The sequence below is a fragment of the Denticeps clupeoides genome, chromosome 2 (genome assembly GCF_900700375.1).
Source record: "Denticeps clupeoides chromosome 2, fDenClu1.1, whole genome shotgun sequence".
NCBI lineage: Eukaryota > Metazoa > Chordata > Actinopteri > Clupeiformes > Denticipitidae > Denticeps > Denticeps clupeoides.
The window spans coordinates 30,024,012-30,047,974 of record NC_041708.1 but is presented as its reverse complement, the minus strand read 5'-3'; the positions used below and the strand labels follow the sequence as shown (position 1 = coordinate 30,047,974).

At 43.4% G+C, this 23,963-nt stretch overlaps 1 protein-coding gene across 1 annotated transcript in view; it reads left to right on the top strand.

Moving 5' to 3' along the window:
• ptprn2 (protein tyrosine phosphatase receptor type N2) overlaps nt 1-23,732 on the top strand; it is a 152,165-nt gene extending 128,433 nt beyond the window's left edge. The window contains exons 14-23 of the mRNA XM_028970236.1: nt 820-1,035; nt 6,958-7,105; nt 7,373-7,446; nt 11,262-11,339; nt 14,411-14,530; nt 14,918-15,084; nt 16,962-17,015; nt 18,341-18,405; nt 20,162-20,235; nt 22,425-23,732. Of these exons, the coding sequence (XP_028826069.1) occupies nt 820-1,035; nt 6,958-7,105; nt 7,373-7,446; nt 11,262-11,339; nt 14,411-14,530; nt 14,918-15,084; nt 16,962-17,015; nt 18,341-18,405; nt 20,162-20,235; nt 22,425-22,496 (1,068 nt within the window). The 3' untranslated portion in view covers nt 22,497-23,732. The remainder of the gene's footprint in view (nt 1-819; nt 1,036-6,957; nt 7,106-7,372; nt 7,447-11,261; nt 11,340-14,410; nt 14,531-14,917; nt 15,085-16,961; nt 17,016-18,340; nt 18,406-20,161; nt 20,236-22,424) is intronic.
• Nucleotides 23,733-23,963: the final 231 nt, after the last annotated feature.

Below are 23,963 nucleotides of genomic sequence, written 5' to 3'. Positions count from 1 at the left end.
AGGGTGGCTGCTTAGAGGCAGATTTGGAGCCACAAAAATATTGGAAAAATGTGGATTTAATAAAAAGAGGCTCAGTTATATCCCACCTTTGTATTTTCCACCCTTTATCTTCTCTCTGTTGTTATAAAATATATCCTTTATTCAGTATTTTTTAACACCTGCTATAAAGAGAAAAAAGTGAACCCAGTACACACACTATACTGGTTCCTCCATAATGGAGTTCCTGCGATATGCTGTTGGATAACATCATGCCGAGGCAGAGCTGCGCAGAGGCTACAGGTCACGGCCTGTAAAACGCTGAGGCGTATGTTAGGCAGATATTGTGGCAGATATCTCCTGTCATAAAGCGCTGCTGTGGGTGAAAGGCTTTGGCTTGGGGGCGCTTGGATCTTTAGTTAATGATGTAATATTGATGCCGCTGTCACCGCACCCAGCCAAGTGTTGGAGACTCGGGTTGGCAACAGGATCACAGTTTATTTGTTTTAATACAAGCGATCAGACCAATAGACGAGTTATTAAATAACTACATGTTATTAATGGAGTAAATTGGTGGAATAATTACATGGAATGGGTGCATAGGTTTAAAATTCCAGATGTTGCTCAGTGGTGATAACTTCTCGTCATGACTGGATCAGATGCGAACAGCTTTTCTGATCTGTAGTGACACATCCACTATAATCTATTATGGCAATCAACCAGCCCAATATGTTGCTTGATGGTTTTTATTTAGTCAGGAATCCCTGAACCAATCACTATATCTGCTTTATTCTATTAAAATATCCCTAATGACTTTTATCTCACATTTGTCTCTACGTTTAGGATTTGTGTCGTCAACGGATGGCGGTCCAGACTTCGGAGAGGGGGGAACGCCCGGAGCCACTCTCACACACGTCACACACATCACGTATCAACAGCGTGTCATCTCAGTTCAGCGATGGACCCATGGCCAGTCCCTCAGCACGGAGCAGTACTTCATCATGGAGCGAGGAACCAGCCAACTCCAACATGGACATCTCTACTGGACACATGATACTGGTAAATACAGTCAAACATACACACAGCTTCAACATGGACATCTCCACTGGACACATTAAACTGGTTAATATAGTCAAACACATACACACACACACACACAGCTTTAACATGGACATCTCCACTGGACACATTAGACTGGTAAATACAGTCAAACACAGATACAGCTTCAACATGGACATCTCCACTGGACACATTAGACTGGTAAATACAGTCAAACACAGATACAGCTTCAACATGGACATCTCCACTGGACACATTAAACTGGTTAATATAGTCAAACACATACACACACACACAGCTTCAACATGGACATCTCCACTGGACACATTAGACTGGTAAATACAGTCAAACACAGATACAGCTTCAACATGGACATCTCCACTGGACACATTAGACTGGTAAATACAGTCAAACACAGATACAGCTTCAACATGGACATCTCCACTGGACACATGATACTGGCAAATACAGTCAAACACAAAACATACACAGCTGCCATACAGACACAGAGACACGATTAGTTCCAGACACCGAAAGTTGGTTTTATATTCTCAGTGGCAGCTGCCATGCTTGCTCTGTTTTTTTGTTGTTGTTATTGTTGTTTTTTATTTTCTGTCTTTCACTTCTCCTTCTCTTAATATTCAAGCCACCAGATCAGAATTTCTTCTCTCCATTCCCTCTCTGTCTGTGTAGGCATCGCTCCACCCTCCCTCTGCCTCCCTCTCTATCTGTCACACTGTCTCTCTCATTCTCTGTTTCTTTTTCTCCATGGTATGTAATTTAGGGAGATGAGAGGTGCTCAAAAGTAGAAATATCATCGCCAGCCGGATGTTTCCTCTTTCCCCCCTTTTTGTTTTCCTCTGAAAGGGATTTGATGGCCTCGTGGGCTGCCTCTTTCACACACAATGGATTGTTTTAATTTAGCACAAACTTTTGTTTTATTCATTCGAGACAAGCTTGAGAGAAAAGACTGATAGATGCCTGGCAGTGTGGTATTCATTACCGAGGGGGCCGGGGGTGGGTTCCGAGCAGGGGTGCAGAATTCATCATACGTCTAACGGCGGAGCAGGAGAATACAATTGATTTAACTCATTTAGCGCATTGTCTTAGGAGGTAATGGATGGACTTGATTCTGTTTGTTGAAGGCTATCGCAAAAAGCTATTAAAACTGTATGCATCATCTGCAGACGCACATACAGACGGTTGACAAATTAAAAGACAAAAAAACCCAACATCAGTAAGTACTTAGCAAGGAAGATTTAGAAAGAAAAGCTCCAGTGCCCCTTTTAGATTAATCTGCTGGAGGGATGGACACCAAAAATTTGTCAATTTTTAATATATAATTCTCCATGTAGTAGGCAAGCCTGAAGATATCTCCAGCTTCACTAGGATTAGGAATAGGGCTTTGAACTGAGTGGCTATGTTAGAATGCTTGGAAACATGTTATATTTCATTGGCCCTGGTGGCCTGACTGGGACAGCCTACTTTACTTTACTTTATTTGGCAGACGCTTTTATCCAAAGCGACTTACAATGGGAAGACACCAGCAATTCTCGTTCGATTTCTATAGAATATCAAGTATACAAACTAAGAGCCCTGATAAGGCTTAGACTTGTCATTGAAGAACATGCTCGGAGAGTGTTGGGTGCTAGACTAAGAAAAATTATAATGTATTTATACATTTTGTATTTGTTTGTTAAATGTGTATGCATGTGTATGTGTTAAATTTGTCTGTAATATTTTTGGAATAAGAGGGTTTTCACCTTCTTCTTAAAAGTGGTGATAGTCTCGGCTAGTCGTGTGGAGGAGGGCAGGTTGTTCCACCAGCCAGGGACAACAACGGAGAACAGACATGATTGGAATCGGAGACCCCGTGAAGAAGGAATTTTTAGTCTCCTTTCGTTTGCCGATCTGAGAGAGCGTGTAGGAGTGTATCTAGGTAGTAGTGTGTTGATGTAGGAGGGCGCAGTTCCATTTACAGCCCTGTAGGCAAGCATCAAGGATTTGAACTCAATGCGAGCAGCTACCGGGAGCCAGTGGAGGGAGGTAAGAAGAGGTGTAACATGGGTGTATTTTGGCTGATTGAAGATGAGGCGGGCTGCCATATTTTGGACCATATGGAGTGGTTTTATGATAACGCCCCTACGTGAGGGGCGTTATCATTCTGTCAGGGTAAAGTAGCGTTTCACCACTGGACAACCCAAACCATCCCAAAACCGATGCCAGTATCTCTACATTTCTTGTTTTTCTGTTTATTGTATGATGCTTCACAGCAATGAAGGATTTGTTTAATTGTTTTTTTGGCACTATTAAAGGATTCCAATCCTTTAATAGTCTGATACAGCAACAACCATCCTCAGGCTGTGTTGCCTGTACTCCATATGTGGTTATTAATGGCAGTGACAGCCCTGCACTCAGGTTCAGCCTTCCAAAATCTGCCAGATGGCATTTGTGGGAATTGAGTCTTATTTTCATTCTGCGTCATGTTCCAAAATCAAGCCCACTATTTCATACAGTCTCATGCCATTAGTTGCTTTCTGACTTTTTCCCCCTCTCTCTCTCCTCCTTTGTGTGCCTAGACCACCTTATGTGCAGAGTTGAATGACAACTACCTACTTAGGAAGTACCTCACACACACACATATCCACAGAGTGAGAGAGAGCTAGAGCGAGAGACTGCACACTCCTCCTGGAAGCTCTAAATCAGCCACCCACGCCTTGGTTACAGAATTCAGTTTGGAACACCTTACTGTGGGACATGTTTTACATTTTGTTCTCGTTCTCTTCCATTAAAACACATCAGTGGCCTCAATATAAGAAAGTTGTTTCGTTCTGACAATGTGTGAGAAAGTAGCGTCATGTTATATTTCGGTGTCTACATCGGTACCAAATACTATTTTATGGAACGAGACTTTTAATTAGTCTCTGTACAGTGTGGTTCCTCTCATTGAGCACACCACAGAACCCACAGTAGAACATCCTCAGTCTGAAGCATTTGGGATCTTGTTCGGCAAGTTTGAAAATCTCTGCAGCATAAGCTCCAGTTTTGATTTGTTGATAAGTTTGCATCCCACCGACGTGCATGACATATCTTGGCTGATACGAGGCAGCTGACACTGTTCCCAGTTCAGTAGGTCTGGCCAGATCAGGCGCGAGTCAGCTGAAGGAACTGGTTGCGGATCCGTCCCGCCGCCTGACGGCTATCAGCAAGGCAGTGCCGCCTTCGGTGACAGGTCATTGATCTTTTGCTATCTAGGGATCCTATATCCTAATGATGAAATATTAAACAGTGTTCCACTGGCCTAATCTCTATTCCTGTAACAAAGACTCAGGGCAGACATGACTGTTATGGATGGACCTGGAGCCAATGTTCTTTGCTAGTCAGTGACCAGCATACTGTATATATAAACACCGTTATTGTTTGCTATAAGTCCCTTCCTAGTCATTTTTTGCCATTCTTCGTTGTTAGGGTGAGAAACATGGGTTTCAGCACCACGGACAGCTCCGAGGTGGCGCTCTGCAGCTGAATGCAGTGCATGAGGTTGTTTTCCTTCCTTTTGCTTAAATCTGACTCTGAGCAACGCTCTCTGATCTCCACGGAGATGTGGTTTTGCTGTTGCTGTAGCAGTCTCCGATATCCCGGCTTTGTTATGAATGGTGGCTGCTGATTGACTTCCTCTGAAAAATCGATAATGACCCCCAGGCTGCATTCGATGCGTTCATTATTTATTTACTCACTTCCTCTTGGCTTCTGAAAACTTTTGCTATTTGAAAGAGAATTTATATAACCATATTATATGTTCATATGTAAATACATTTCTGTCTTATCACTGATGTTCAGGTCTAAATATTTGTATAATGAAACAGATGGAATTAACACATCTTTATAGGAGCATAAAAACAAGTATAAATTATTGTCGAGGCTGTGATTTTATGAGTTTTTCAAATGCAATATCACACGCGTATACACATACACACTCAGTTTCTCTGCATTATTTGATTTCCCTGATGAGACTCCAAATGCACCTTTATTCTTCATTTTCCCTCTGTTGTGTCAGACCCCTTTACATTCCAACACCTCCAATAACCTCTCAGCCTAAGCCAACCCCCACCTCCTTCTGCACCATATCTTTAAGGGGATTAGAGCGGGTTCACCCCAACACCCTGTCATTCGGACCTGCTGATTGGCTGGCAGTAATTCTGTTACACTTTCCTTTCCTTTAAACCTTATTACTGCGCAGCCAACAAAAGGCGGCTGTACCTGCTGTCCATGCCCGGGCCATGATGAGATCAAAAACAGGGGATGAACAGTTCGTTCTGGCCTCCAAACGAAAGAAGAAAAAAAAAATTTCTTTACCACTGTGATTTTCTCACCGCACCCAGAGTCTATAGATGGTGAGGATTGAATAAAGAGTAATTTATCTGAAATGTAAGACCCTGGCTCAAGCCTTATTGGATGTAATCTCTGGTTTGAAGGGTGAAAGCTTTTTGAAAGGGTACACTGAGATTTTAAGAAATGGTTATCATAACTGGCTATGTGCATCAAGGAAATCCCGGCTAAAGAAAAGAAGAGAAAGAAAAAGAAAATCAAATCAAATTCACAAAAGACTCCAAAATTGCTCCAAAATGATTGCAATGTCAATCTATCAGCAAACTCGATTTTTATAGCAATGGATTACACAAGCTATTTAGAAATATCTAGTGGTAACAAGATATTTCACCAGGTTAGTTGTATTCCTAAAATGAAAAAGAGATAAATGCTTTTTTTTTTTTTTGTGGCGTTGGTTAACCTCATTACTGTCCTATCGAAGATTTTTTTAATCAAAGTCATTTCCCCCTTACTAAATTATGGATTTAACACGAGCAGTAATAGCCTCTATTAAGTTGTGTGTCACATGCGGCATAATCTTTTAAGATATGGCCTCTCGTTTTAATGTTCTGTTTGCCCCACAAAATGATTCATTTGTTCAGCGCTTCATTAGCAATCCAGAACACACTAACGCACTACCGTTAGCTAGCCATAATCCTGGCGCATTTTGTGCCAGCAAGGAGGTTTGCCAGGAGGTTTGTGCAGATTGACAGGTCGTTGACGAGTGTGACAGCAAACCGAACACGGCTGCCTCTTAGGTACAGGAGTATCGCTTTCACTGCAGCGTGCCGAGGATCCCACAACATCAGGTTATGAGTGTGTAATCTCCCCTTGCACACAATAACGACATAATGCATTTAACCCTGGTGGGAGGGCATGGAGACCCAACATCCCGCCAACGAGCAGACCATCTCCCCAGACCATCTCCCCAGACCCCCAACTTGCCTCTCTTTTCCTGTCTCCCCCATCTCTCCCCGCTCTCTCTATCTCATTCTCTCTGTCTCTCTCGCTCGCTCCTTTGTCTCGGGCGAATTGAATTCCGTCTTCTTGGGGGGATGGCTTAAACGTAGACAATCTTATCAGCGCTTTTGCAAGCAGTGAGAGGGGTGATTGAAGCAGCCCTGGAGTATGGCGGATGCAGATAGACCTTTCTGGAGTCTTAATTGCGATGCGCTAGTCGGACCGAGACTCCTCCCTGGAGCTAAGCCGTTACGGAGGAGCAGGGTTATTGCCCGCCATTCCTGTTTTTAGGCAAGTTTGTCCCCTGCCAGTGCATTCTGGGTGGATGAATATTAAAATCAAGAGACACGAAAAAATGGACAGCCCTGTGACTGGACAGCCTTGTCATTTATTTGGAACAATAGTAGAGTAACGGAAGTGTAATTTTATCAACTTATTGCTGCTGCAAAACATTTCATCAAAACACAACAGACACTTTTCCAGGGACCTTTACTGTCCCTATAATTTCTGTGCCGCAGCCCGTTTTTACAGCCATTTTACAGCAAGGTTGATGTTGTTGTAACTCGCGCTCCCTCTTTTCTTCTTTGTCTCCAGTCGTACATGGAGGACCACTTGAAGAATAAGAACCGTCTGGAGAAGGAGTGGGAGGCCCTGTGCAGCTACCAGGCTGAACCCGGGGCCTCGGCGGTGGGGCAGGAAGAGCAGAATGCCCAGAGGAACCGGCCCTATGGGGTTCTTGTCTGTAAGTGCCGGCCCAACACAGCCTGGCTGCTGAGTGCACTTTGAGAAGAACACTTAACATTTGAACTTGACTGCCAGGTGATAGAAGGGAAAGGACTGTGACCTTTACATTGTCAGGACAGATTTTTAGGTTTTAATGGCCACAGTTCCGGTCCACATCTTTGCATTTGTAGTTTAAAGGTCTCAAGAAGTAATAAATATTTCACTTTAAGATGACCGACCTCTCTTGCTTTATAAAAAAATCTTCATTCATTGATTGTTGTTGCAGACGATCACTCCAGGGTCACTCTGAAGGCTGAGAATAACCACGGGAACTCTGACTACATCAACGCCAGCCCTATTGTAAGCATCCAAAAATCACTCATTACTGTCTTTTACATTTTAATGTTTTAAGAAGACAAGAAAAAATAAATTATGCTTTTACTTAATCTGGAAATTCATTTGAAAATTAAGTGAAACATATATTATATTATATTACATTATATTACATTACATTATATTATATTGTTTTTTGATCATTTTCTCTCATCATTATCATTCTTGTGTGTCAGTGTCACGTCTTTTTAAGTTGCCCTGACTGAAAGGTGAGCGATTCGACTCCCGCTGACTTTAATTTGTAATGAAAGGCATTCCAGTAATATTTTATTCATTACTGTATTGATGCTGCTGCCTTTGCTCCTCAGCAGAACTTGGGATTCTTGGGAGATGAGTGCTACCCTTAAACTGTATGGGGAGGGCACTGTCTGATCTCTGTTTTTGCTGAGATTCAGACATATGCTTCATATGAATGTATATAGACAGACAGACAGATGTAGGGTTGATTGGTTTGATAGATAATTCCAGTGGATAACAAACTGTTTGGTGGTGGAATTTATTAAATGCATTTAGCAGTGCAAAATGGTGCCTGTCCTCTGAAACTAATAATCTATACAATGAATAATCATGTGTCAAGGCTGAGCTCAGATGATAGTGTGGAGATAAGAGCTGAGGCAACACCCCTTTCTCTGCATATTTAATTCCTTGCTGTGTTTTCAGTTTTTGGGGTGGGGGGTTCAGGGGGGGGCGGATCTACTGAAAGGAAAACAAAAGACTGGCATGGTTATCCTCCATCCCCTGGGTTGCTAATAGCAGCGGGGCGGGCGGCGTGCTTGCCGATCCAGGGAGGCGCGGGTGAGCGCTGGCTAATTATGGCACAACGGGACACAGGGACGCGCGCCTTAAAATTGTGATAATTATCACTGTCAACGTTTCAGCTTCCATCTCGTTAGCTGTTGGAGGAAAAAGATCAGGAGTAAATCCGTGCACGTTTCCGTGTTTTTTGGATAGAACGGACAGTAGCTTCTGGACACAGAAGGATCATGTGGCTCAGGCTCAGACGGGTGCTAACATGTTAAGAATGGGGTGTGTTTGCTAGTGTAAGGAAAGGTAAAACAAGAAAGAACCACTTATCTGTATCTTGAAGAAGACAAACTGCTATTGCGAAATTTTGTGTATGACAGGATATGTTCTTCGATTATGTTGTTCTCACTTAGCGTTCAAAGTTCAAAAGTAGCGCCCTCAGTGCATTCAAATTTTTCATGAATAAATTTGGACATCGTTGTCATGGAAACATTGGGGGTTTTCTAAAGATTTCCACCAATGACCCTCATGGCTCTGGTTTCAAGATGATGTTCATTTTCCAGTTCTCATTCTCCACCACCGCCACCATCTTTTTTCACCGTTTGCATGTCCCCGGCTCTGAAGTTTGGAACTTTACAAAAAAAAAAAAAATAATTACGCTAAGTGCTAGGCCCTCATTAGAACACCGCTTCAAAGTTACACCCATGAGTGCGCAAGTTGTCTCCACTGTAATTGCCGCGTGGCCGCGACGTCGATGGGAGGGCTGCGTCCCGTGTGATTGACTTGCTCAATGATATACATCTCTACTTAAAGTAATTAGATTTCAGTTACAGGCGTGATCTCCCAGTCGCACCTAATGTACCCGCTTTAATAAGTCTGTTCATAAAAGGAGAGGGACGCTATGAGAGGCAGCTTTACGCATGCTTTCCAACATCATTCCTCTCTCCTGTAATTGCTCTTACGCCTCGAAATTGCTCCCTACGACAATTAAGGTTTTTTGCGCCGAACAATTGTATCCATTTACAGTATCGAGTAATGATTGGGGATGTCATTCAGTGTAATTGCTGATGCAGAGTTGGATGTTTCGCTTTTTTTTTTTTTACTTTTGCGCCCTCGCACTCTTTTGTCCATGTTAGTTTCCATAATTTTCAGATATGAATAGAATCAGACAGACAGAAGAATGGAACCCTGCAGCCCAGCCCCAGCCCTGTTTTGGGGAGTAATAACGCTGCTGTTTCATGGGATGTTCGGCATCCTACATTCTACACTTAGATTGTTTCCCCCTCCCTTTCTATCCCTTTTGCCATTCTCCATCCACCCACAGGGCTGGAGGGCTTCATTTTGCTTACCCAAAGGACCGGCTTACACAGCCATGGCTAGAACACACCCTCCAGAGACTGAGAGGTGAATGCGGTGTGTGTGTGTGTGGGGCTAACGCGGCCCTCATCGACAATAAGAGAAATTCCGAGCCTCGCCGTGGAGCACGTACCTTTCCCCAAAGCAGAAATGAGGCCTTTGTGCCAGAGCAGAATAGTGAGATTCCAGAGCGATGACAAAATTCCATTTTGCTTAATGAGTGCTGTAGGTCCGTTTCATGAGGCTCGACCTTCCATGGCTGAAACCCTTCCCCCTTTCATCACAGTAGTGGCACAGCTACTGCAGAGATGAGCAGGGCCAGTCATTTACTTGTTTATTTCTTTGCTTTGTTTTCTGATTAGATTTTTTTGCCGTTTTTTTATGAATGGAGGTGTAAGTAAGTAGTGAAGGGCGCACTCTAGAGTGGCCTTAAATGCGGCACTGCACTTAGAGAGAGAACAGGAACAAAACGCTGGCGCCCATTTTAGCCTCTTCGCACATTGAGGACACAAAGAAAACAGGCCTGAACATTTCATTGGACGTATCTGTGCGGCACGAGTAAGGTCATCTTTATGTTTGAATTTTTGAGGCACAATATGTGGGTTACAGATGTAATATGAGATGGTTTTGTGGGATGTGGTGGCTGAAGGCTGAGATTCGGAGTGAAGCTGAAAGGCTTCTTCACCAGCAGAAACGAATGTGACCCTCTCCGTCTCGCCACGAAGGAGGAGGTGTAAGGATGAAGCTGCAGGTGTCTGGCTACTGTATTCGCATCATAATGATCATTATTCTGCTAATGGAGGCATACGTATTCAGTCCCAAGACTGGTGGTCTGGTGCTAAAGGCTTTTAACACAGAATACAGGGTGTGTGTGTGTGTGTGTGTGTGTGTGTGTGTGTGTGTTACCCTTGTCTGTGCCTGTGAGTGTGCCATTAAGCACACTGAAAACACACACATATATATAGAAACCGCTATCCTCTTAGACTCTCATCAATAGATGTGTTTGATTAGTAATGCCTTGCTGTACGCCCAGACTAAGCCTTAATCAGCAGAATTAAAGAATGAACACGCTCAGAGAAGAGACGGAGAGGAAAAAAAGGAAAGCTGGGGAAGATAAAGATGTACAAACGTTGGAAAGAGGGAGTGGGAGAAATCTAGAGGGCAAAAAACAAAGCGTGAGGGGGAAGGTGCTCTCTTCATTAGGAACAAAATTCTTTCACCCTAGCCCAAGTATATTTTTATTTTATTTCCTCACATTTGTCTACCTCTCAAACTGCCAGGGCTAAATGTAGTCATCTTGGAGATCTATTGAGGGGGGTGAGACTCCCCAGCAAGGGTCTTCTGGTGATAAATCTCATTAAAATGGTCAAGAATCCCCTTTTAGAGTTCCCTAATTGCTCCAAAGATGCTCCAAACATCACAGAGATCAGACCTGGGGACCGGATTAAGGCAAAAAGATGTGCATCAGTCGCTGAGTCTCGTTTTCGGCACGAAATTTTATATATTTTTAAGAACAATATCAGCATAGTGACTAAAGGAAGAAGTAGAATATATTGTAGAGGTGTTGTCTTCTCTCTTTCTCTCTCTCTCTCTCACACTCACTCTCTCTCTGTCTCTCTCGTTCTCTCTGCATCCCCGACCTGCTTCACTCTTTCCTTTTTCCCTCTCACTCGTCCTGTCAGATGGACCACGATCCTCGTAACCCGGCCTACATCTGTGCCCAAGGGCCACTTCCCTCCACCATCTCCGACTTCTGGCAGGTAAGGACTAGTGAAAACACACCCTGCAATCAAACACTATTATTCTTGCGTCAGCACTTCTTGGTGCCTGTTATATAGAGCACTTATGAATGTTTCATGAATGGTTGTGTTTGTTGTTATGCAATTCCTAGTAAGCATATTTGTACTTTAGATGGTTGTCCCTTATAGAAATACATACCAAACTAACCTAGATACATTGTAATTTGTATATTTATGGTATATCAGGAAAGCTCAGACTAGCAATATGTGTTTTTTTCCCAAATTCAATCTGAATAATAACTAAACAAAAACTCAAGAAAAACCACAAACTGAAATCTTCTGAATGTGCAGAGACCCCAGATGCTGTATGCCTGGTTTACAAAATGACACTTCATGGGACCACATTAGCCTAATTATCCCGGCCGCCACTCCCATAAGGCCGAGGGGCTGGTCGGCTCTGCGGCAGTGTGGTGTGTTTCTGTGCCACAGATGGTGCTCGGCTCCTGGGCTCAGATTTGCAAAGATTGTGGATATGGTGTCAGCCGGCAGCTCGTGCTTGTCGTAACCAGTGTACCAGTCGCTGTTCGCTAATGGGTTAGGCTGGGATGCTTTGTGTTTGCATGCCAGTTGTGGTTTGATCTCGCTGCAGTGTTAATCGCACTTTGAAAGAGAAAACCGAAATGTCTTTTGTTAATGTTCCTGTATAATTTTTTTTAATTGCACATTTGTGTGCACCAGGAATTTATTTATTTATTTATTGGAGGGGGGAACATTAGCTAATTATCATTGTTTGTTTTGAAGCTGCAGTTCTGTCAATTAATGACAAACCATCCATTATCTAAATTAAATTAAGTATTTACCAGTGAATTATGTGCAATCAAGTTGTCACAATCAAAACATGCATTTGAATAAAAATAAAAGTATTAAAACTTAACTGAGAATGATTAAACTTTTCGCTCAAAATCCCCTCCAATTAATTCAAACCAGTGAAGTCATTCTCTTTCTCTTTTTTTTTTTAAACCTTGCATAAAGGTTATGTAAATTACTCTCGTTATTTGAAATTGTGGACTCCTTTACTCTACAGAAAAAGAGAGAGAGAATAAATATATAAAAAAAAAAACCTGAGCAGGACATGCAAATGGAGTGAGGTGCAGGAGGGAACTGTTGTGTCTAATCCCAGCTGGGGCCCTCCATCCCTCCCCAAAGCTCTGCTTAATCCCCAACTCCACTCCTCCTGCGCGCTTCCTCCCCCTCCTCAGCCTCCTCCACTCGCTCTTTCTCTCCTTTTCTTTGAATGACTCCCTCTTCCATACCACCCGAGGCTTTCTTTCCCCCTTTTGTGGCCGAAGCCACACTAAAACAGAATGTATATTCTCGATCCCGTGTTGTAATCTAAATGTGCTCCACAGGCCAGGAATTTAAAGATGAAATAAACTATGCACTGTCAATACTTCAAACAAATGAAAGTGACTGGTTTGCAATGTTGTGTGGTTCGTAGTAACATTATCTAGCCTCAAAAGCTCAAACTGATGGTTGCTGAAGAAGACATTTCAGGTGTGGGTTTAGTAAGGGTTTGGACGCAAGTTATTTCCAGAAACTGTTGGAAAGGATGCAGTGAATCTTGTGCTTTTTGAATAAACGTGTACATAAAGTTTCACATCCATTCAGTTACACACTTACACTGGATTTACAATTCTATCTTGCAATAGAATTCTGAATGAGAAGCATATTGTGTAGCCAGAATTAAACTGCTCTTTCTTTTCTAAAAATCATCTTAATGGTTTCCCGTTATTGAAATCAATTCATTTTAAGTTAAGAGTTTTTAAAAAGGTTTGAAATTTCTATGATCCTGGCGTGGTGTCTGACGCATTTTCTACAGAAACCCAAGCAACATTTTTATGTGGCCAAAATCTTATTTGCTTTAAAATTTAAGTGCTTCACAAGTCTGTTTGTATGTACGGGTGGAATGCTAATGATCTTAGCACACAATTTAGTTTTTATGTGTAATTTTAAGGATTGTCTAAAAAAGAAATGAAAATGTAGTTAACCAAGTTCTTAAGGGGGGGGGACACAGGGGTGGCAGCATTTTAGCGCGCCATGTCATCGCGGGGTCTCTGTGCTAATGTTTCCGCCGGGGCGAATTGCACACGTGTGCGATTAGTTTATGGCCGAGACCGTTGTGTTTTTATTGCTCCCGTTAAAAGTCTGTGTTTTTTTCCCTCGTTTTCCTAATGGCCACAATGGGACCTTAAATCTTCCAAGGACACATTAAACGTGTGATCAGAGGAAATGGAGCGGCACGCCATAGCACTAGCGTTAGCGTTAGCATTAGCTGGTACTTTAAAAGACAGTCGGATGCTTGCACTGTTATGAACCCAACAGAGAGCAACCAAAAATGGAACAGCAAAATACTTTGGCTATGGAGATTTAATTGCAATTAAAGGCTCTATTGCTTCATTTAGTCCCTTTTGCACACCAATTATGGTCACACTTGGCTAATTTGTGAAGGAACTGTGAAGCATGTTGTTCAGCCTGGGGTTTCTCTGATAAGAATTTGATAGACAACACTTAATTTGCACCTTGAATTTATTAATAATTTCCCCTTTGTATGCATGGAATAAGACGGAAATATGTAGCTAAATGAGCTTTTTTGCTGATTGACATTTTAACCTTAGCTATTAGGCTATTCCTGTTTATTATATAATAATATTATCTCCAGGCAAGTAAAGGGGTTCCCTTAAACTGAAAAAGGGGAATTTTTCATTTAGAGCTGTTTGATGTGGCAAATGCATTGTATGATTTAATAATAATATGAAAGAATGCTAGACATCACAGTAGGGGTCATTTTAATATTTGCATTATTAAATATGACTATTTATTTATTCATTAATTAACCTTGTTTGTAACAGTTTGTAACCAGGCACACTGCTGAATCAGGTCAGAGCCGAGATAAAGTGGCACATAGAGAGGAAAGGAAGTACAGGGAAATTTACTGGTGAAATTCATTGTGCTGTAATGTTATGTAATCTGTGGGTCTGTGGTTGCGTGTATCTGTGTTTGTGTGTGTGTGTGTGTGTGTGTTCACTCTGCAGATGGTTTGGGAGAGCGGGTGTGTGGTGGTGGTGATGCTCACACCTCTGGCTGAAAACGGAACCAAGCAGTGTCACCAATACTGGCCAGATGAAGGGTCCACACTCTACCACATCTATGAGGTGTGTGTGTGTGTGTGTGTGTGTGTGTGTGTGTGTGTGTGTGTGTGTGTGTGTGTGTGTGTGTGTGTGTGTGCGTGCGTGTATGTGTGTTTTGGGACCAGCTAAAGGCATTTAGTGTTGTGGAACTTTTTTTAAACCTTTTTTTTTACTTTTTTAAAACTCCCCTAAACCGCAAACCTAATGAGTATTATATATATTTGCAAAATAAAATAACCTTTTCAGCCCATGTTTTATTCAACTTTGTTTAAAATGCAATCAATGCATCAAAATTTGATGTGGTTGACCACCTGACCACACTTCACAGAGTTAGCATGGAACATGGAAGGCAACTAACCAGACAGATGAATTTCGGGAACATCTGATGGTGATGCACTTCTCCTTACAAAGGTGAACCTGGTGTCGGAGCACATCTGGTGTGAGGACTTCCTGGTGCGTAGCTTCTACCTGAAAAACGTGCAGACCAACGAGACACGCACCGTCACGCAGTTCCACTTTCTGTCCTGGATGGACCAGAGTGTCCCAGAGTCAGCTCGGACCCTTCTCGACTTCCGCAGGTACGCCGTCAAATTAGAGTCGACAGGCCCTTTCCAAAAAAGAAAAAAAGGGTCTAATTACAAACGACCCCCCCAGACAAGTTCGTCACATGATTGCTGCCTTTTCTCCTCCATCAAAATCTGCCTGATCTTCCCTCCTCCAACCGTCAATGAATGGTTCGTGTTGAGCAGGTGCTTCGGCTGAACCCCCCCCCCCCACACCAGCCTTCTCGGTCTCGCCCTCTCACTCACACAGGCAGAGTAACAACGTGCCAAATTAACTGTCCACGTTGCAGGGCGATCCTTAGTTTAAACAGCCAATTAAATGTGAAACGTAAAGTTGCGGTGAAGGGAAAAGCCGATGAGTGTGTGGCCTGCTGCCGTTTTTCACCCGGAGAGAGCTTGCCTGACGGCCAGAAATCGCTCCCCGGGGTAAAACTGCACAGAATTGGAAAATCCCTTTTAAATGAGAACATGTTGCCCAGGAAGAGGAGGCTAGATTGATTACTGGTGATCAGGAAAAACAAATGTGTTCTTTTTCTTTTCCATTGAAAGGTAGTCATCCACAACCGAGTTGCACAAGTTAAAAAAATAATCAAAGGTGGTAGCGGACTATGGACAGTCCATAAACCTCAGCTTTAGCTGTTTAACCCGTTAGTGAACTTTGACCCCAGGAATCGGCACCAAAGACAATGCCTCGTTATTATTCAGGAATTATATTTTATTCATGCTGTTATTACATGGATCAGACGGATGGAATAGGTCAAGTTGATGTTGAATGATGCAGGATTTTAAATCCGATTTGGAAAATGCTGGTCTATAGTCACTTACACTCACGCATACACAGACGCAACTGAATTTATTTTAATTATTTTGAGTTAATTTGTGCCTTTATTTTTGTTTGTTTGTTTTGGCCAGCTAATTAGCGGTTGCCAGTGTCATTTTTGTGATGTTGCAGCTAGTAATATGAGCCCAGTTGCATAGTCACAAAAGTGATCATTGGAGACTGTGTCTCTTCAGCCAGGCCCTCGCTGGTTCCTTGTCCCTCTCTCCCTTTCTTTCTTTCATTCTCTCTCCTTCCTCCCTCCGCTCTGTCTTTTTTTTCCACTCCTACTCGCCCTCTAGCTCCCTGTCCCCACTAACGCTCCGACCTTACCTGCACTACACTCGCATGACGGCTCCCAGCCCTTCCCCTCAGTGCCACTGAACAGAGCACTGGTTTGTATTGGTTCACAGCCCTGTGTTTTTTTTTAACTTGTTTTATCCTGATTGTTTGTTTCTTGCTGGTCTTGATCTGTGTTATTTGCTGTTTTTTTGTACTCCACTGGCTTCATATGGCCTTAATACTGTATTTCTAGCTGCTATCCATTATGTTTGTCAAACAAAAGAAAATCAAAAAGAACAAAAAATAACAGAAGTACAAACAAAACAGAAAAAAGAACAAAAAGCAGAACACAGTTTCCATGGCAACAGACAGCGTGCGAAAACGTGTTGGCCCTCAGTTTTCCTCTGTAGGCGTGCAACATTGATAATTGTGCAAGGTTAATGTGTTGAGGATCACGGCATCTCACCACAACATCCATCACCGCTCTAATGGTTTGTCACAACACAGCGAGTTAAAAGGACCAACATGGGTTTTAATTGCTCAACATCAAACGGTTTTGTTCGTTGTGGGATTTTTGATTGACACGGTGGTCTTTTAATGGAGACCCTGCTGTTCAAGTATCCAAATTCTGCAAAAGACTATACAAATGTTTTTTTTTTTTTTTTTTTAATTATTAATTTTTTATGTAATCATATTATAAATAATTTGTTGTGCACAAAATAGAAAAAAAAATTAAAGAAATTCCATGCATTATATTTATGAACTATTTTTGTTTGTTTTTGTTTCATTACAGAAAGGTTAACAAGTGCTACCGGGGTCGGTCTTGTCCCATTATCGTCCACTGCAGGCAAGTACATGAGCCACCCAGAATGTATGGGATTACCTTCGTGTTGTGATGATGTGTCCATGTTATTATTTCACCAGATTTGTTTGCTGTTACTGGTCTAAAATGATTTGAAATGAAAATAACCAATTTGCACTGAATGTATGAGAAAATAACAGTAACAGTATCACCTGGGATTAGAACAGGAATGTAAGATGACACCACCTTTTTGAGAAAAAGAATAAGCAAGATGGCGAGGTTTGCTTCTCATGCAGCGAAGAAATGAGGCCAGCTCATTGGTTGGTTGGTCAGTGCTGAGACAATGTCTGCTCTGAATTCATTTCTGCCCGAGAGCAGATGGTGTCCTATGAGAGCTCACTACGCGATAGACAACTATGATTGATGCTTTGTGAGCGCCTGAAAGGGATGTGCGTTGAGAGTGGACAGCTCGGAATAATCCGGGATGCCCTTTCGCTCCGGAGGCCACAGGTCAGAGATCCCTGGCCCGTAAGACCTTCTGTCTGTTGCCTGTCAGGTTTTTGTGGGGTGGACGTGCAGATTAGCATGCTGATTTGGTCGGCGGGTGTGGATGGTAGGTGGTGCGGCGAGCCCATGGGGGAAACTCTTACCTCTGTTTATTGGCTTTGTTACACTGTTGATTAACACACTGCGTGGCCGTGCCGGCCAGATTGTTTGCTTCGGAATAGGTAGTGGAGGATTAATGAAATGCTGGCATTTGGGCCTGTCTGAGCCCGGGAGCTTGATTGCCTGGGATTTTATTAGCAAAACTGCCTCTGTTTGCAATTAACAAGCGTGCAGACAGCAATTGCAGATTCCACACGTGTGTCTTTAGAAAGGTTTCTCCGTGATGGAACAGCTAATCCGTGGGTTCTCGGCAGAACGTGTTCGAATTATAGCTTGCTGTGCTTATTTTTTCATTTTATGAACATCAGTGAATAAATAAATATACGACGGTCCTGCATATATAACACATAGACAATAAATGTTCACAGATCAAAACAGAACTTGCCTTTTGTGGTAGAGTAATTGCAGGGAATTTGTGAATAGCGACATAATGCGCTTTCTGTATCTCTTAGGCGCAGAACAAATACAAGGTAAGTGCAAACGGGATTAATAGTCTTTTCTGTTTGCACACGCATGACAGAGAGCGTTCCTCGAAAAGTGACGAGTGTGTACAATGATGCAACAGCAAACAGTGATGATGAAATCGTAGAAGGGGAAGAAACCGGTATTTTTTTCAGTTTAAGAGTGTCAAACATTATGGCATAAGCACTGAACAGGGTTTTCTCTCTCTCTCTCTCTCTCTCTCTCTCTCTGTCTGTTTACAGTGATGGAGCCGGGAGAAGCGGGACATACATCCTGGTTGACATGGTTCTCAATAAGATGGCTAAAGGTGAGCATCGATGAGGGAGTCTTTCTGTTTCGGGTTGTGTGGAGGTGATGCTCAAGCCTCCTTTTTCAATAGAAGGTCATGTAAAGCATTAGAGTACGACCGAAAGACCTTGTGTGATTTCTCAAGGACCTTAGATGAAAAGAAAGGAGGGAATTGGAGGGGGTTAAGGTAATAAAAAAATAGACAAAACTAGTGGACTAGTGAGATTAGCAAGCAACCTCAGCATGGCACAAAATTCAATCACTCATCTGAAATTAGTCCGGGAGACAATGGGGTGACCCCCATGACCCCACGAAGCCCCAAACTCTCCGCCTCCTCCGACCCATGCAATCCCTTCGTAGAGAATGTCATCTGCGTGTCGGGCGTGACCCTGTCCACCCGGCCTGTAGAGTCAGGGGCATTTCAGACCTCCTGACCACTTCCACCGCTCCCCCCATAACCAGAGATCAAAGGGCAGAGGCAGGGCAGGCTCTGGGGGGGGGGTCTTTCCCAGGCTGTCAGGGGCCCGGATCCGGGGCCTTCATGGTTCCACTGGTTCTCCTTTTGTCCGGCCCTGAGAAGGAGGCCCAGGTTGCCGCTCACAGTGTTCACTTGTGCGATCAAAGCAGCAAAGGCTGCTGGGAAAATACGAACGCCCTCCTTGCTCCATCCTCCTCCTCTTCATTTTCTCGGGACCTTCTCCGTTCTTATTATTAGTATTTTTTTTTTTTACCCTCCTCCCGCTATTGCGTGTTCCCTCCTCCTGATCTCGGAGAATGAATTGTAAATTACTCAAGAATGCTGTTTTATTTCCAAAGCCCTTTCTTGTGGAAGAGGGGGGTAGTTTTACTCCCGCCTAAACTCAGGAATCCAACACTTCTGAGGACATGAAAGTGTTGGAGCACTTTTTTTTATTCCCGAGCTAGTAGCCCAGCTGCACTCTGCCTCTTTCAAAAAGAGAGAGAGGGAGAGAGAGAGAGAGAGAGAGAAGAAGAAGAAGAAGAAAAGAAAGAAACAATCTACAAGCATCGCAGCTCTCTCCCTCATCCGTCTCTTTCCGAGGAGAAGGGGGTCTCTTTTCTTTTTCGGAAAGCCAGTGAATGTGAAATGAGCCCCGGCGAGATCGCCCCGCACCCCCCCAGTGCGTCGTTTATGACTGAGGCTGACAATGGTCCAGTTTTTAAAGTCGTTCAAGCTAAAGGTGAAAGGGAGCGCTTTTCGAATCAGAGTTTATCGCTTTTTTTTCTCGCACAGCGCTCTCGTTTGTCGAGCCTCGAGTGAATGAGCCCAGGTCTCGCACAAAACTTGGGGCGAAGGAGGAGAACTGGTGATTTAAAAGAAAAGGCAGACAAAAGTAGAAGGAAGCTATGCCGAGTCGGGGGTTTATATTAGACTCAAGGATGAGTGGTCCTCCACAATGGAAGTGGACCGCAGACACACACTGGCCTTCGACGGGGGTGCAAAGTATTAGTAATCAACGCCGCCCTTCCCCCACGGCTTGGTGAAAACTGTATTGTTTCCATGGCAACATGTCTACCATTGGTAGGTGTGGATCCATTTTAAAGGGTTCTGCAGCAATAATCTTCCTTTTTTCGCAACTCAAAATGCAATGATTTCCAGTCATGACACGTCTCGAAAGGGACACAGATACTTTGGAAGGGGATGACGGACAGAGACAGAGACGGAGTGAGAGAGAGGGGCGGGGTGGGGAGATTGACAGATGCGCGCCGGATTACGCTGCAGCTTTGAACTCGGTCCAATTTGCGGTCTGTTTCAGGTGCTAAAGAGATTGATATTGCTGCTACCCTGGAGCACTTGAGAGACCAGAGACCCAGCATGGTGCAGACAAAGGTAAGGCTCATTCAGCTCATCTCGCCCAGGGGGCCGAGTGAGGGTTTTAGGGAAGAGGGGGGCATCACCTCGCCCGGCGAGGGATTTGTCTATGAAGCTTGAGCAAAGGTAAACAACAAACTGCAAAATCAAATTTACACTGAGAACGTCGGCCTTTCTTTTAAATATATATATCAGGGAATTCCACAGACACACACACACACACACACCTTCCCCAGTCACGTCCCATACCATGGACACCGGGGAAAAGGACAGACCTGTCATGGGAAGGCTTGGGTGAAGTGGGGTGACGGGCCTGCAGCTCTCTCTGTGCCTGTGGCGCCAGCGTGGACACGGACAAACACAGACACACTTCCTGCGGGCTCCAGTGAGATGAGTATGTTAATGCCTTGCGGCGCTCTCTCACCTCGAGAGCCCTCGCCCCCCTCGGCGCGCTGCCCTTAGTTCATTAAGCCGGCCTCGAAGGGTCCGCCGCAATCATTTCTCCCACAACTCTTAATACCTCACGCGGCGCTAACACACTCGCGCTAACATCATTAAGAATACAAAATCAATTTGTGAGATGCTTTCATGGTGGCTAGTGGGGATTTATTGCCATGGTTCCTCCAGTTTAATGGATCATCTGGCCCAGGAAACAGTTTTGAGGTTTTGGGTTGGGCTCAAACACAGTCTATCTATATATCTACATATCTATCAATCTATAAATCTATCTATATTAAAGCAGTGTATAGACAAATTATATATATATACACACACACACACACACACACACACGTGTGTGTATTTGTTTATTTTTTATTTGGTCAGGTTATGATAGTGAGATTTTCTAATAGCGAAACACTGTTCTATGACGTCATAAAAAAGAGTGGACTGTCTTTTTGTTGCTCTGGGGTCTCGCTCACGCAAACTCGCTCTAGAAAACACACCTTTGTGATATTGTAGATCGTTTACGGGTGCGGGATATTTATCTAGCTATCGATCTATCTATCGATCGTCCGAATGTGAAATATCCGCTCCGATTATCTGGTAACATCTAGCGAACTTTTCCGGACGTTGTGTGCCGTGTGCTCGGTAGTTGGTTGGGGTGGAAGGAGTCTGTCTCCGGAGCGAGAAATCATTTTTTAAAAAAAAACGTCAATTACGGAACACGCGGGGTTCTTTTTTTTTTTTTCCGTCTCTTCGCGAAACGAGTCCGCGTCACTCGCATGTTTTATTAATGCCGCGGTTTCGGCGCCGCGGTCTAATAAGAGCCGCGCTTTTAGGAACAAATGCCGCGGCCCGACGCGTTCCAGCTTTTATTACCGCCCGCACTTTTAAAGTCAGGATCCAATAATTGACGCGTGTAAATGGCGATGTAACAAGCTCGGATGTGCTGCGCAAATAGTTTTGCGGCTTTTAATTTGGTGGCGCGGAATGAGGGAATATTCGGAATTTGCTCTCGTGAAAGGAACCACGCTCGCCAGAAAGAACTAAAGATAAAAAATAAAAAAAGGATTATTTGCGTTTCTCGTGTGCGTCGTGTACATGATGTAAGAAATAAACGATCCGAGCAGCGACGCTGGCGCGAGTTGGGGGTGGTTGGGCCTCGACTCCCCCTGGTGGTGATGACGCGAACTGCACACAGCTTTCCTGTGCGTCCCCACGGGGTCTTTTTCTTCCTCTTCTTCCTCATGGACCATAGACCACATGCGGGTGAGCTGGAAAAAAAGGGAACTGAGAGCCATTACGTTTTGTGTTGTTTTTTTTAGTTATTGTTGTTTAAAACTTGACCTTCTGCACGCCCACCTCTTGTGTAAGTTCATTTCTATCGCCTGCAGCTTGAGTCAAGCACTGGAATTTCAAACGATACTTTCAGGTTGGTCTTCAGACAAGCGATCGACGCGAGCTGGAGCCCTTGAGGCATATGGAGTGAGTCACTTTCGAACCGGGGCGGGCGGCTGGGGGCGAGTCAGACGCTTATTTAAAGACACAACGCAGACCAGGTCTGGAGCGGCGCGGACACGCGTACGCACACAATGAGCGTGGACTCTTCACCTGCTGTGAGCACCTGGGATCTGGGGGTCTGTTTCTGTGGCCAGCGGATACAAATTGCAAAGCAAATGGCTGTGAGGGCTTGTGTGTCACGCAAAATAACCCCTCTCTTTTCCTCCACCTCCCCTCTTCCTGTGGCTCTCTCTCCCCCCTCTCAGGAGCAGTTTGAGTTCGCGCTGACAGCTGTAGCTGAAGAGGTGAATGCCATCCTCAAAGCCCTTCCACAGTAAAGGCCAAGCACAGTCACTCTGGAGACAGACGGACAGCTCTCCTCTTCTCCCACCCTCTCCAGTCTCTGTCTTTCATGATTTTTGAAGACGGATACTTCTTACACCTACCCGACTCCTTCATCTGCTCGCCACTTGCCATCACTCTTTCAAATTCATTCTCTTCTCTTTTTACCACTTTTTGTAAAAAAAAAAAAAAAAAAAAAAACTGACTTCTGCCCTGCATCTGCTAGTTCTTGTGAACATGTGACCATGTGAACATATTCATAAATGTGCTACAATTTAATAGAGGATGTTTTAGATAGAATCATCTATTAACCTTTGAAGACATAAAAAAAAATTGTAAATGAAATGGTACTACCTAAGATACTGAGCATCTGAAAATTGACGTTTATCTATTGTAAAGTCTGCCTCCGTCTCTTTTCTTGCTCTTTCTTAGATTAAATCATTAAAAGAAGTTTAAATTATTTTTGAATATAAGAGTATGTGTAATTCTCGGAGAAATGCTGCAGTATTCGTATATAGTCCATTTACATACACTACCAGTCCCAAAATTGGACACACTCACTTTTTTTTACATTAGAGAACAAAACTGAAAAACTGAACATTTGAGTCTCTCCAAAGCAGGGAGCTTTTCACACTCTTGGCTTCTCTCGACCACCTTCAGTTATACAACGGGGACGGTTTCCAACTGTTCTGAAGTTTCTTATCCTTCACTCGTGTTAATGAGCATCTCATAAAGCGGCTTTTGATGATGACAGTAGTGCACGAAGCAGTCGTCAAGGTAAGAAGAGGCGACGTACTTCACTTTACCGCAACAAAAAATACTAAATATGTTTCTTGCACTGGATCTTTCAAAACGACTCCATCTTAGTATCCACAACCACCACAGAGTAGGTGCTTCCAAACTTTTGACTGGTAGTGTACTAGCTGTTGATTGGTGTTTGTGTAATCCAAGTTGTTTCTGAGCAATGAAACGGTACAGCACCCACTGCACCCACACGAATATCAATGTGACTGTTCCAGATTTATGATTGTTGACTAGCAATATTAAACGGGTTAACAATGGAGATCTTAATGAGCGCAAATTATTTGTGATTTGTTTGTGTAACTAGACTGATGTTTCCAAAATATATCTAAATATATAAAACCAACCATGTATTGCCTCATAGACAATGTGCTAAATTATATTTTTGTGTGTAACTTATCGAATACGTAATAAAGATTACGCTGATTGAAGTTGCTCTTTTGGTTTCAATAATTTATGTCATTAGGAGATCATTAAAAAATAGATGCCTGACATCCATTAAATCGTGCTTCATGTCTAGCGCTCTCTTTCATTCAGTAAAATTACCTGCATGATGTAACACCGGGGCAATGTTGCGGGTGGCCGCTGCTGTCAGTAGTTGGTGTGCATTTTATCTCATTTTTACTTCACAATGATATGGTTTTATTTGTCTATAAGGCATT